The sequence below is a fragment of the Boleophthalmus pectinirostris genome, unplaced genomic scaffold, assembly GCF_026225935.1.
Source record: "Boleophthalmus pectinirostris isolate CB_2022bp ecotype Guang Dong unplaced genomic scaffold, ASM2622593v1 HiC_scaffold_19, whole genome shotgun sequence".
NCBI lineage: Eukaryota > Metazoa > Chordata > Actinopteri > Gobiiformes > Gobiidae > Boleophthalmus > Boleophthalmus pectinirostris.
The window spans coordinates 9,172,591-9,186,182 of record NW_026571140.1 but is presented as its reverse complement, the minus strand read 5'-3'; the positions used below and the strand labels follow the sequence as shown (position 1 = coordinate 9,186,182).

General features: G+C 38.3%; 2 protein-coding genes across 2 annotated transcripts in view; both read left to right on the top strand.

The window, feature by feature from the left end:
• The first annotated feature begins 85 nt into the window (after positions 1-85).
• mtfmt (mitochondrial methionyl-tRNA formyltransferase) lies at positions 86-4,631 on the top strand. Its single transcript, XM_020927508.2, has 9 exons — positions 86-436; positions 985-1,182; positions 1,702-1,824; positions 1,900-2,002; positions 2,706-2,781; positions 2,863-2,954; positions 3,076-3,154; positions 3,315-3,388; positions 3,786-4,631. Exons 1-9 carry the CDS (start codon positions 264-266, stop codon positions 3,981-3,983), a joined length of 1,116 nt encoding a protein of 371 aa, XP_020783167.1. The 5' UTR covers positions 86-263; the 3' UTR covers positions 3,984-4,631.
• Positions 4,632-5,499: 868 nt separating this feature from the next.
• The window catches only part of vps35 (VPS35 retromer complex component), a 13,688-nt gene continuing 5,595 nt past the window's right edge, over positions 5,500-13,592 (top strand). Inside the window, exons 1-12 of the mRNA XM_055154703.1 lie at positions 5,500-5,630; positions 7,314-7,409; positions 8,111-8,207; positions 8,331-8,454; positions 8,585-8,767; positions 8,849-9,068; positions 9,162-9,245; positions 9,755-9,864; positions 9,956-10,052; positions 10,730-10,878; positions 11,431-11,638; positions 12,087-12,242. Coding sequence (XP_055010678.1) covers positions 5,628-5,630; positions 7,314-7,409; positions 8,111-8,207; positions 8,331-8,454; positions 8,585-8,767; positions 8,849-9,068; positions 9,162-9,245; positions 9,755-9,864; positions 9,956-10,052; positions 10,730-10,878; positions 11,431-11,638; positions 12,087-12,242 — 1,527 coding nt within the window. The 5' untranslated portion in view covers positions 5,500-5,627. The remainder of the gene's footprint in view (positions 5,631-7,313; positions 7,410-8,110; positions 8,208-8,330; positions 8,455-8,584; positions 8,768-8,848; positions 9,069-9,161; positions 9,246-9,754; positions 9,865-9,955; positions 10,053-10,729; positions 10,879-11,430; positions 11,639-12,086; positions 12,243-13,592) is intronic.

Sequence of the window (13,592 nt, the reverse complement as noted above, 5' to 3'; positions counted from 1 at the left end):
AAGGGGAATACATTAATAATAATTGCTCCTGCACAGTAGGTGGCGCTATAATAAATTTACATTGCAGTAGATTGTTTGGAAGGCAAGAGAGCCATAATGCAACATGGCGCCGCGCATCACTGACATGGGACTATTTTGACTGCTGCAGATTTGAAATCATATAAGCTTCAGGAGTGGGTCTTTCATTCTTTTGTAACAGTGTTCAATGAGAAACACCCCGGCCATGCGCTGACCCGATCACACCACAAACTTGAGCCGGAGCCATGTGGGTGACCTGTGGCAGAGCTGTCAAACTCCTCCGGAGCCAGCTCCAGCAGTGGCGGCCGCTGTGCCCGCGGAGAGGGCACACACAGTCCGCCAAACCCCCCTGGAGCGTGCTGTTTTTCGGCACTGACCACTTCGCAGTAGAGTCACTCAAAGTGCTGTCGAGCAGTAGGTACTGTTCTGACTTCTCCTCTCTCACACTGACGACACTCTTACTCACACATGTATCCTCATCAGAGTGCTGCTCCTGGTCCAGTTGTTAAATTGAACTTTTATCAAGTTTCTCAGCAGCATCACATTTCAGTGTAATGTAGGTTGACCACCATGAAAGTGTTATGTATCACACTTCATTGTACACTTCATATTTGCTCCTCTTTAAAAGGTAAATAATGTAATCTTCTTCTGAAAGTTCACTCTTCACTGTGATTGGTTAAAATCCAACAGTTAATCATTCAAAGGTTTACAGGGGCTGACCAATAAGAGAGGAAACTGGGAAAAAGTGTCTGCTTTTGTGACTTTGTGCAGACAGCATCAGCATTAAATAGAAAAATAGTCTGTCATGATATGATGCTGTGACCAAAATATCACATCATCATAGGGATCAATTTACAATTTAAACTTTGTCACCTTATCCCAATGTAGAAAGCATTTATTCGGTCTCCATTGTTTCTTTGTCCACCCTCATCACTTCCTCTGAATTTAAATATGTTTGTGTTTCAGAAAATCCAGTGACCCTGTGGTCCAGACTCTTGAAGTGGTGACTCTATCGGGTGATGTCCCTGTGAAAAGGTTTGCCCATCAGAATTCTCTCCCAGTGCACAGCTGGCCCCCGGACATCAGCCATGGGCAGTTTGATGTGGGGGTCGTGGTTTCCTTCGGCTGTTTACTTCCACAAAAACTCATCAGCAAGTTTCCCTTGTGAGTAATTGAGTACTTCAGATCTACATAGTAACTGTCATTTAGGTACAGCCAGTTTGAATATAATAAACTTCTTATACATTGACCCTAAACAGAGAAAAGTTCTATTTAAACATCCAAAATATGAAAGTATTTCTTTATTGCTATTAGAAATTATACAAGTTCAAAAAATCAAATCTAAATAGCAATTATAATTGTCTCATTTGGCAATTTTCAAAAAGTACTATTATTATATCCTTTATAGAGATCTAATGCCGTCTGCATGGAGTCTTATTCTGTATAAACATGCTAACCCTTCAACTTTAGTCCTCTACAAACACGTTCCAAAATGCATGTTATTCTTGTTCTTTCAACGTTTCAGCACTTCTGTCTTCCTCTGTGTTTTAAAAAACTGCACTAACTACTATTAAATCTTAATTTTAAAACACACATAATCATAACATACATAATCTCAATACTTACATCTCAGTACTCCAGTTTGATGTTTGATCTTGAGGGTTTATATTTTGTCATTTACAGTGGGATTCTCAACGTGCACCCTAGCCTGCTCCCACGGTGGCGAGGACCAGCACCTATTTTTCACACCATTATGCAGGGAGATGAGGTCACCGGGGTCACAGTGATGCAGATTCGCCCTCACAGGTTGGGAAAAGACAAAAGGTTTTTATAGAATATTCCTTAAAAACAGATGAATGCTGATATGTGACAATGTTCCAGGTTTGATGTAGGCCCCATCCTCAGTCAGGAAATTTATCACATCCAAAAGAAACTCACCTCAGATGAACTTGGGGACATTCTAGCTGTTAAAGGAGCACAGATGGTAAGTTTAATATTCAACCTTTATTTTTGGTTCATGAATGATTTGTTAATTAGTTAACTATTGTTCTGGGCATGAGTAAAAAAAAAATCCAATAATTGTTGTGCTTTACAAAAGAAAGGCACAGTAACACTTGGGGAAATGTTTAATTAAATGGGTCTGTCAAATGCTTTTCTCCATGGAGATGTTATTACTTTATCTGGAACGTTTCACAGTATGGCATTAAAAGTATTTAAATGTAAACAGTATGGCACCTTTCTATCTTCATGGAAACCACACCAGACCAAATTACAAACGTTAGATCAATGGACAACCTCGCTCACTGTCAGAATGCTGCTTCTTCTAGGTATATTTGAGCCATAAAACCACCTGTACATAATAATTGTATAGTTTAATGTCCTAAATTGTGAAACATTCCAGGCAGAGCAATGGTGCATCCATAGAAACAAGCAGGACTCCCCAAAGAAAAAGTTACATACAGGCAAATAATAGAGGTGGGACAAGGCAAAAAAAAACAAAAAAAAACACAGCTGGTTGATTTTACACATTGTTTATGATTTCATAGTCAATGGTTGTAATAGAGCTGACCGTATTATTATATCTTATCTATAGATACACTTTCAGGGTAGTTTTTCAAAGGGTGTAAGGAAAACATCTGTACCTGTGTATTTTAAACTGTTCATTCATAGGATGTTTTTGTGACTAGCTTATAGACACACTGAAGAACTTGTGTGAAAAACTACAGAATAAGAAGGAGCAGAGTACGACAGGTGCTACATTTGGTAAGTTAACCTAAATATGAATACAAACTTACATTGTTTTTATTTTTGCAACATAATATTTCAATACCTTTTCTGTGTCAGCCCCCAAAATTAGCAAATCTTTAAGCTGGCTGGTGTGGGAGGAGCAGACCGTTGATAATATTGACTGTCTATCTCGTGCTATTGGATCTCGGGTAAGAGAGTGTGTTCAAAATCTGTCAAATGATTATGCCATCATTTCAGATTATGTCAGTAAATAATAATAGTAAAATGTAGACAGGCTGTAGTAGAGTGTAACCATATTGTCTTCCTCAGATCCCTTTGCGAACATTATGGATGGGGAGGACCGTCAAACTCTTAGATTATGTGGGAAGGTGTTACAATGTGGTGCCAGGTAAATGACATCTGGAATACACTTTAAACACGCTAAATCCAAATATGTACAAACTACATTATGACACAGTTTTGAATGTTATTGCAGTCGTTATTTGTCACTAAATGAATGACTATTTATTGGTTGTTTGCTAAATTGTATCTTTGCTTATATTTTACAGATGGTAGTGGAAAACTAGTGCCTGGATCTGTGTTCTATCTGAAAGAGTCCAATATTCTCAGTGTTCGCTGTAAGGTCAGTCATGCATTTATATAGGACATTACTACTAGTAAATTGTTTGGGTGGTCTGACTCTTTGCAAGCTATTGAAGATTGTTTTAAGTTCATACACCTTCACCGGGTTTATTTAGATCAAATCAGTTGCCAAAACTACAAGCCATCTTGTTGTAAGCTTCATATTAAACTTCACTGTTCAATTTAAATAAATAATGTAAAAGAAAAATTGCATCAGTCGAACATAATTTCAGTACACTACACAAAGTACAATGGTAGCCAACAAAGCCAATAATAAAGCATAACTTCCCTGTACTAGTTACTAAAGATCCATGCTCCAAGCTTACGCTGATTAAGTTTGTATTCTTTGTGTTCTTAAAACATCTTTTGTGTGAAGTTCTGTATTCTGTTTTGTCCAGGATGGCTGGGTTGGATTCCGGTCGGTGCTGCTGAAAAAGCGGCTGACTGCTGCAGACTTTTATAACGGTTACCTGCACCAAAACATCAAGACCCCCTCTGGTCAACCTGCTCATGGCCTGTTCGTCAGTGGAAGGACACTACAGCCAAACCACAATAATAATGAACACAAAGTAAATGTCACTACCAGGCCTACGTAACTCCACCGATGTTTTGGAATATTTATTTCATCAACATGGACCTTCATAGACAACTGTTCATTCACTTGCCATTAAAGTGAAGGCCCAATGAAATGTGCCCAACTGAATCTGAAACAGGAAGAGCATTGATAATTCTTTGTCAGCAACCATATACTAGGTTTATTCTCTGAAGTTGAACACTGAATTTGATTTCTCCAAATGCAATTGAGAGGTGACCATTAGGGCTGCAAGATGAATCATATGAATGGATGCAATTGTCAGATCCCAAAGGCTGCCATTTTTGAACTACCATCATATCTGTTGATTGTGCATAAAAACTGCTAACTCTGGTAACTCACATGTTGTGAAATGTGAATCTTGTATTAGTTTGTCAGTTCATATTTCAGTCTTTTTGTCAGTTCTTCTGGATGCAGTTACAATATGAACTTTGAACAGAATTGTATTGTAGTATTATTAAAACAGAAACTATAAATCTAAGAGTAATTGCAATTACCGGTTGACATTTTCCCTAATCTTTCAACCCTTCTGAACATTTTTCCAACACTGTACTGTGGCCTATCATATGCTCTTAGCAGAATGTTTTGCACTATATGGGCATTTTAAACATGCTTGTGTTGGATTTTTATAATAAATCTTTCTAAAAGTGTATTTTTGTTGATATGTTTCATGTACTGTCATAACAGAGCCTGTTCTTTGAAGAGGAAGACTGAAGAATTGTATGGAAGAAATCTAATTTCATTCTGCAATTATGCCTTGCTAATTCACTCTCCATCTGCGATTTGACATCTGTAAATTTGAGAACTTGCTATTAATTCATGCTGTTTGTTAATCCCACCTCTGTTTTTTCTAATCAGTGTTTCTCAAACTGTGGCAAGCAGACTGCTAAGATCCTATATTACACAGATTTGATTATTGTGAGCTTTAAGCCATGTTGTAATGTTTTGTTTCATTAGCACATATTGGAGCAATCCTTAATTATTAATCTGCTTGCATCTCCAAAGCTCAAAATGCATTCCACCTTGTGATGGTTCATTAGATAATGACAATTCCAGGGTTGAAATTATCCATGATTTTAGAGAATGTGTTTGAAGTTTGAAAACACAGAATCCTGTATTTCCACATGACATCACAAGGTGGAACATAGTGGATTTCATTTGAGAGAAGAAGAGATATTTAGGATTTGTGTGTTAAACATGCGTGAATGAAACAAAACAAAACTAGTTATGTTTTTGTACCATCGTGGAGACTAAACCAGACCAAGTTACAGGTCAGATCTGTGGAGAGGGGATTTTGAGCTATGAAAAACACCTGTAATTTAATAAAATTAAGTAGAGCTGTTTAATGTCATACTGTGGAACATTCCAGGCAGAGCAGTGACATAAACTGACAGATCCCCAACCAAAAAGTTACATAGTGCACCTTTAAGAGATGAGATGCTAACTGATGCCCATCAATAATTAGGCAACATACTACTTTTTATTTATTCTAATGTGCCGTTCCGCTTGTGCATGCTGAGAGGCGCTAGTGGGTCAGATCTGGCAGAGGAAAAGGAAGCGACTGTTCCCTGTGATGCTGTAGTTGTGCCAAACCAGGTCACATGACAGAAAATTCTACTGCACTGCTGCTACATCTCCACTTGTGATCATGGTAAGATGCATTACAGGACTACAAGAACGCATTACCAATGTTTATTTATTCCTATTTTAACGAAACCGATCGTGCAGGCATCTTTACTTCCTTGTCCGTAGCAGCATCTGTTCTCACTCCACTTTGACAGCCGCTATGCTAAAAACTGGCTACTTCCTTAAACGTCAAAAACTGTGCGATACGCTGGTTTATTTGGCATGTTTAGTCGCAGCAACGTGGTCAGTTTGATATCAAGGGCCTAGTGTTTTATATGTGATACGGATCGTGCAGCATTATGAAGGAATGAGTGCACGAAGAGTAGTTAGCTCGGGTGTGTTAGCCGTTAGCCAAACAGACCCAGCCTTCAACTTGTACTGTATTTTGTAAGATGTTAGAAGATTGTCATGCTAGTGTAACATGTTTTCTAATCTATATTGGCCTATGCACGATACGTACATGCTTCTTAATTATGATTATGAATGATTTTTAGAACGCAAACAGGGCGGAGTCTAGTACGGTCGGTCATACATTTGTCAAGTGTCAAGAAAATACAGGTCTAGTGCTGTCACGTGAAGAAGTTACGTATGTTTTGGGGTATTTGTCACACTGAACTATTTGCAAAACATATGTTCAGCCTTTATCATGAATTAATAGATTGTTATTATGTATTCTAATATGCATATTTAATGATTAGTTGAATTTGTTCAAACTGCGAAGGTATGGAAACATGGTGTAACCTCAGTTTTTGGAAAGCAGGTTAAAGGGGAGAGGTATATATAGTGTAATACATATATAATTTTAATATTAGGGCAGCAAGATGAATCATTTGAATGGATGCAGTTGGGAAATCACAAATGCTGCAATTTTTTGAACTACTATCATATCTGTTTAGTCTGCATAAAAACTGCTAGCCCTGAAGTATAGACATGTACAAATGTTAGTTTGTCAGTTAAATATCCAACTGAACTATGTGCCAAACATATGTTCAAGATATTTCAACATATGTAATGATCAGCTGAATTTGTTCAAACTATAGAAACATGGAAACATGGTGTAACCTCAGTTTTTGGAAAGTAGGTTAAAGGGGAGAGGATATAGTATATAGTATATATACTGTAATTTTAACAGTCCACTTTCACATTTGCCAAAATGTTGCTGATTCTATGCTGATGCAGCATGACCAAAAGTGAAGATACTGTTCAGACTGTCAAGCGCAAAGTAAAATTTGTCATGTTTGTGTAGGCCTGTCATGATAAATAGCCTACTATATCAACCTAGGTTTGTTCTCCTCTATGTGCTGTGGAGTTGAGCCATTTCATAGAGGAGGAAATTTGCTCTCTCCTGAAAGTATTAATCATTGGCTTCCCATATCTTCATCATTGCTATGGGTGTAACATTATACAGATTTCTATTATCATGGCATTTCCCTACAGCGTAATATATTTGCTCTGCTATATATATCTGAGAGTGAGTTTATTCAACCTGGATTCAGATCCAATAAGATAAAAATGGAGAATATGAAAGAGTACTACTGGATAATACTATTATTTTACCCTCCCATGAATTATTGTAGTTCATTTACTGTGCCATAACTGTAATTGTAATTCCATGTACATGTATTGTAATTACATCTTTTTTTTCCTCAGTATGTTAAATAATTAAATGCATTTTTCTGATTGATGGTTGTGTCTTTGTCTGCTGCAGCCCACCACACAGTCTCCTCAGGATGAGCAGGAGAAGCTCCTGGATGAGGCCGTGCAAGCTGTCAAGGTTCAGTCCTTCCAGATGAAACGATGCCTGGTAAATGATACACTGTCTGCTGAAACCTCAAGGCCCTTTTCAAAGAGTGAATGTGTTCATTTACAGTTGTAGTTAAGGAAATTGCAGAAACATAGTGCAACAGAAACAAGCCTAGGTGGGCTAGAAAGTTAGTTTGTGATTTTCAAATGTTAAACTAATATCAGTATTGTTACTCTATCACTTCATTGAAAATACTCTTGGTTTAGTCGGCCTACTGCGTACCTTAAAGTAGTTGCAGATATGTTACATACCTCGATACATAGGCCATGATACATATCTTGATACAGTGAGATTTTGATTCAATATGATTCAATACGATATGTTTCAAACCGATTCGATGTGGTTCAATAAACAATAAAGATTAAATCCTGGCTGTGATACTAAAAGCTTTTGTGAAACCACTTCTTGTGCAAAGTGAATATGAAACACACACATTTTACTCATCAAAACTGAAAATGTCAAATGTATTGCATAATGAGTTCTTCCTCTGAATAATCAACAAAACTGTAGTGCTGTAACAAAATAGTTTAGTAAAATATACCAAAAATTGCTCTTATATTGATATATCGATACAGCAGTCCACGATATCAGTACTGTATCATCACATTAAACGGTATATTGATATATTGATATTTTTGCACATCCCTAGTGGTAGCATTGTGCTGTTGTTACTGCCTAGTGTAAATAGTTTCTTTTCACAGGACAAGAACAAATTGATGGATGCTCTGAAGCATGCCTCTAACATGCTGGGGGAGCTGAGGACGTCCATGCTTTCTCCAAAGAGCTACTATGAGCTCTGTATCCTTAAGATTTCCTGCTCTGCACTGTCATTAATGATTCACACAACACATATTCTCTGTTTCAATCCATAGTGTGTGTTGAAGTGTTTCAGATTAATATTTCTTAACAGAGGCTCTCCAGACATGGCCATCTCAGATGAGCTCCACTACCTGGAGGTGTATCTCACTGATGAGTTCGCCAAAGGGCGTAAGGTGGCAGATCTGTACGAGCTGGTGCAGTATGCAGGCAACATCATTCCCAGGCTGTGAGTCAATGCTCTCTCTGGTCATGTTTCTGTAGTCCACCATAAAATTCAAATAAAGAGAAATGTATTATACATATATCCCCTTTGTTAATACACTGTTGACCACCACACTGCTTGTTGTCTGTTGTAGATACCTCCTGATCACAGTGGGCGTGGTCTATGTGCGCTCCTTCCCTCAGTCTCGGAAGGACATCCTGAAGGACCTGGTGGAGATGTGTCGAGGTGTGCAGCATCCTCTGAGAGGCCTGTTCCTCAGGAACTACCTGCTGCAGTGCACCCGGAACATTCTGCCTGACGACGGGGAGCAGTTAGAGTATGGATGACCACACCACATGTATTTGCATGTATATGTGTGATATAATGAGTTCACTCACAGATGTCCTTTTTCTCCCAGGGGCTCAGAGGAGATGACTGGGGACATTACTGACTCTGTTGACTTTGTCCTTTTGAACTTTGCGGAGATGAATAAATTATGGGTCAGAATGCAGCATCAGGGACACAGCCGAGACCGAGAGAAGAGGGAGAAGGAGCGCCAAGAACTCAGGATTCTGGTCGGCACCAACCTGGTACGCCTGAGCCAGCTGGAGGGCGTCAATGTGGAAAAGTACAAACAGGTATGTTGTGTAATCACTCTTTCATATCAGCAGTTGCCTTTTCTTTCATCTTGAAAAATCTTCCAAGATCTCTGACACAGCTTTGTTCCACAGATTGTTCTCCCTGGTGTTTTGGAGCAGGTGGTCAACTGCAGAGATTCCTTGGCTCAGGAGTATCTGATGGAGTGTATTATTCAGGTATGACAGGACCAAACAAAAGCCTGTGTGTTTGCATGAATACTCTCTGCCTTCCCCATATAGTCCGCAAATACACTGCATATTTGACTTTCACAAGGGTTGATGTACATGTTTATTTAACTAAAAAACAGCCATAGAGAAATTCTGATGAATTTTGACTCCTGTTCTTTATACCTTCATTACACAGTGTTGTATAAACAGCAGTTTTATGCAAACAGTTCTTACTGTTGACTGTCTACTCGTCTTTACTAATGCATTGCTGTTCACTGTTAAGTCTCCTGGGTAAAACAAGTTGAGACAAAGTCAGTAATCCATTAAACATCAACAATTCTATCAGGTATACCTAATGCACCACAGTGTTGGTCTGCCTCGTCTTAGAACTATGCAGGAGATATGCCCTCAGTCGATATCTGCTCCACGTCTTTATCTGTTTCACTCGTAATACAGGACCCATTATCTCTCTGTGTCTTTGGTTCCTTCTGTAATGTTCTGGTTAATGTGTCTCTCAGGTTTTCCCTGATGAGTTCCATCTTCAGACACTAAACCCTTTTCTGCGATCGTGTGCTGAGCTGCACCAACACGTCAATGTCAAGAATATTATCATCGCCCTTATTGACCGGTACATAAGTCCACAAATTCATCACAATAAATGGTGATTTCACAAGTGATTTCATACAACATTTCCTAATAACTGTATAATCCATTTTTAGCCTAGCCCTGTTTGCTCATCGAGAAGACGGCCCAGGCATTCCAGCAGAGATTAAACTCTTCGACATCTTCTCCCAACAAGTCGCCACAGTCATTCAGGTAAGACACATAAACTATTAATTTATTGCAGCTCATGTTTTATTTGTGATTCATTTAGAAAAGGGGATTCATGGATGTATGTGGGTATCTATGGCATCCAATGGTCTTCAATTTTATTGTTAATATTGTAGTATTTATTTTTAAAGAGGACATATGCTTTCACATTTACTTGGTATTAAACTATAGTGTGTATATATAGGTTATTATGCTGTAATATAGTTATACAAAATAACAGGTCCATTGCAGGAAAGTGTTTATTTATTCCAGAAAACATTCACATGCTTTTATTATTGAAACACTGGATATTATTGAATGCTTCATGTACTACACAAATAAACCCACAATGACCCACAATTTCCTTTTTAACAGTCACGAATAAATACAGTGGGATTTTTTGAGCATGAAACAATTAAAATACAACTCTAAGCCAATGATGAGGGAATACAATTTATAACATGGTTTAAAGCTCATTTAAGCTTACTTTTCGTAATATATCTCCTTAAACATTATATAGCAATCCAAAATTTGACAGGCCTAACTAAACAGGCAGGTCTAAACCTATTTAGTTTGACATCTTTCTTGAGTAAGTCATGTGTGACCATAACTTGCAATACAATTTTCGCATTACATTTTACTGTCGTTCATATCTGTACTGACGGTGTTGTTGTGGTGTCCAGTCTCGACAGGACATGCCCTCAGAGGATGTGGTGTCTCTCCAAGTGTCCCTCATTAACCTGGCCATGAAGTGTTACCCGGACCGCGTGGACTATGTGGACAAAGTGTTGGAGAGCACGGTGGAGATCTTCAACAAACTCAACTTGGAACAGTATGTGCAGATAGTTTTTTCCATTTTATTGCATGTTTTTGCCAATATTATGAGAAATTACTAACAACTAATTCTAATAATATTACAGGACTTGTTTTGATTGTATCGCTACTGAAATTACTGTGAAACTAAGAGCTACTTCTTTGGATATTTTTACTTGTTGACACAATTCCTAGCTTGATTTATTTATTTATTTATTTTAAACTGAAAAAAAAAAAGTTGAAATTTGATGTATTATATTATTACTTTATTATTCTTTTTCCATTAAATTTTTTTATACTATTTATATATATTATATTTATACTATACTATTTTATACTATAGATTTCAAAAATCATCTCTGTTAAGTTGTATCTAAAATGTCGACAATTGGACCAGAAATTTAAATAATTTTAAAATCATTTTCTAGATGTGGGCACAATCTTTTCTCAGTTTTATCTTGAAAGATCGTGTGGCACATGATCTTGTCCCATCTCTTTTGTAAAAAATACTGTAGGCTCAACAATTGCTCTTTCATTGTTCTAAAATCCTCCTCTTTGACGTGTCCCTCAGCATAGCGACCAGCAGTGCCGTGTCCAAAGAGCTGATGCGACTGTTGAAGATCCCTGTGGACTCCTACAACAACATTCTGACTGTACTGCAGCTCAAGCACTTCCCCCCTCTCTTCGAGTACTTCGACTACGAGTCACGCAAGAACATGAGCTGTTACGTACTTAGCAACACACTGGACTACAATACCACCATTGTAGCCCAGGAACAGGTGGGTTATGGTTTTGCTTCCATAGTTGAAGAATAGCTATTATGTTTTTTCTGGTATGTAGTAATAAAGGATACCATACTTCGATCATTATTTTACAGTGAAGAATGCTATATTGATCTTAAGGCTTAATAATCGAAAGCAGTCCATTGACTTCCAGTTTAAAACTGCAGAACTAATGGGCCTTGCTTCTTCAGAGTGGCATTGTACCATAGCAGTTAACAAAAATACAACTTTGAGCTAACTAATGATTAGGGAATGCTCTTATAACATAAATAAAAGCTTATAAAAGGTGTTTTGTATATGTTCCCTTTAAAAGAAGTTATATATTTTGTCTGTTGTAATAGAGACAAGAAGTGAAGAACTTACAGAATTCTTGAGATATGCTATATTGCCCAGCCCTAGCAGCAGAGCTATGTGGGTATGCTTATTTTCTGACTCTTCCTTGCAGGTGGACTCCATCTTAAATCTGGTGTCGACGCTGGTCCAGGACCAGCCTGACCAGCCGTCAGACGAGCCAGACCCAGAGGACTTTGCTGAGGAGCAGAGTCTGGTGGGACGCTTCATCCATCTGCTACACTCCGAGGACCCCGACCAGCAGTACCTTGTGAGTTACAGCAGTCGGTCTTGTCAAAATATTTTTTTTATCTTTCATGTTTAGACTGTTGTCTTCCTCAGAGCAAAATAGTTGGACTGCCTGTATGTAGGTGGTAATACCATTTCAGCACTCAAATCTCCTTCTCTATGCAGTTAACCAACATCAAATATTGATATCTGAATAACTGCAATATTGTATTGCAGTTATTTGTTACTACCAAAACTAAAGTGTCCAAAATGAGTTCACATAGCCCTACTAGGGATGGGCATTTGATTAAATTTTCTTAATCAATCATCAGGAGAACTAACGATCGATTAGCGATTAATCATTAACGTTCTTATATTAAAATGATCATCGTTATTATTACTGTCTGCACTACTAATCTGCATAAATAAATTAAACTTTAAGACATATAAACCGTAACCACTCATCATCCTGTTTGAGATTATAATGTGTTTAATGCAGTTTTGCGCAACTCTCACAGAAACAAACTTAAAACTACATGGCTAATTTGCATAAACTAAGCGAAGAAAAAAAACAGCTCTTGTGCACTGATGCGGTTCACCTTCTGTGAGAGTAAAGGACACGACTCAGTGGAATACAAGTTAGTGTGACCATATTTGTGCTTGTCAAAACCAGGACACCGTACGGGGGACGGGATGTGGGGGACTCGTCATCGATATTGCGCTACACTCACCTGGCAAAGCTTTTTCATATTATCGGTGTTCTGGTGAGCTTTTTCCCAATGGACACTGAAACATATGTGCTGCTTTGTACACTGTGCACATGGTCTCACACTTGTCCCGACCAGAACGGAAAGCGTGGAATTTCTTGTACAAGTCATCGTTAAATATGCATTTGCGCTTCGGCACGTTGCCTGACTGTTTGTGTTTGCTCGCTCCATCTGAGTGCAGAGAGCTACATGTACAGACCCCTGTTTGGTCACGCTACGCACAGCAACCTACATTCGGTTTGTCGATTAAAATGAACGTAATCGATGAAATTCTTAATGATCAATTATCGATTAATTGACTAATCATGCCCATCCCTAAGCCCTACTAGTGCATAACTCAGGACCATAATGCCACGCTACCTACTTTTTACTTTACTGGATTCTCCCTTACAAATGCCCAATCTTGCCTAATATCTGAAGCTAAGCAGGGTTGGACCTGGAATACCAGGTTCAACAATAGCAATGGCAATAGCTTTAGCAGACTGTTGTTGTGTCGTCCTTTGGCAAAGCACTTCACCTACCTTTGCCAGTATGAATATGGTGTGTGCATGAGTGTTCCCAAGGGCTGATGGCTGCCAATTTGTGTCAATCAGCTATGGCTATAAGTATCTTACTAGCTCTGTGTG

Excerpts from the sequence above, each read along its gene's own strand:
- mtfmt (XM_020927508.2), top strand. The coding sequence starts at position 264 with ATGTGGGTGACCTGTGGCAGAGCTGTCAAACTCCTCCGGAGCCAGCTC. Across the intron at positions 1,183-1,701 it reads CTCATCAGCAAGTTTCCCTT|TGGGATTCTCAACGTGCACC; the intron begins GTGAGTAATTGA and ends TGTCATTTACAG. Across the intron at positions 1,825-1,899 it reads ATGCAGATTCGCCCTCACAG|GTTTGATGTAGGCCCCATCC; the intron begins GTTGGGAAAAGA and ends ACAATGTTCCAG.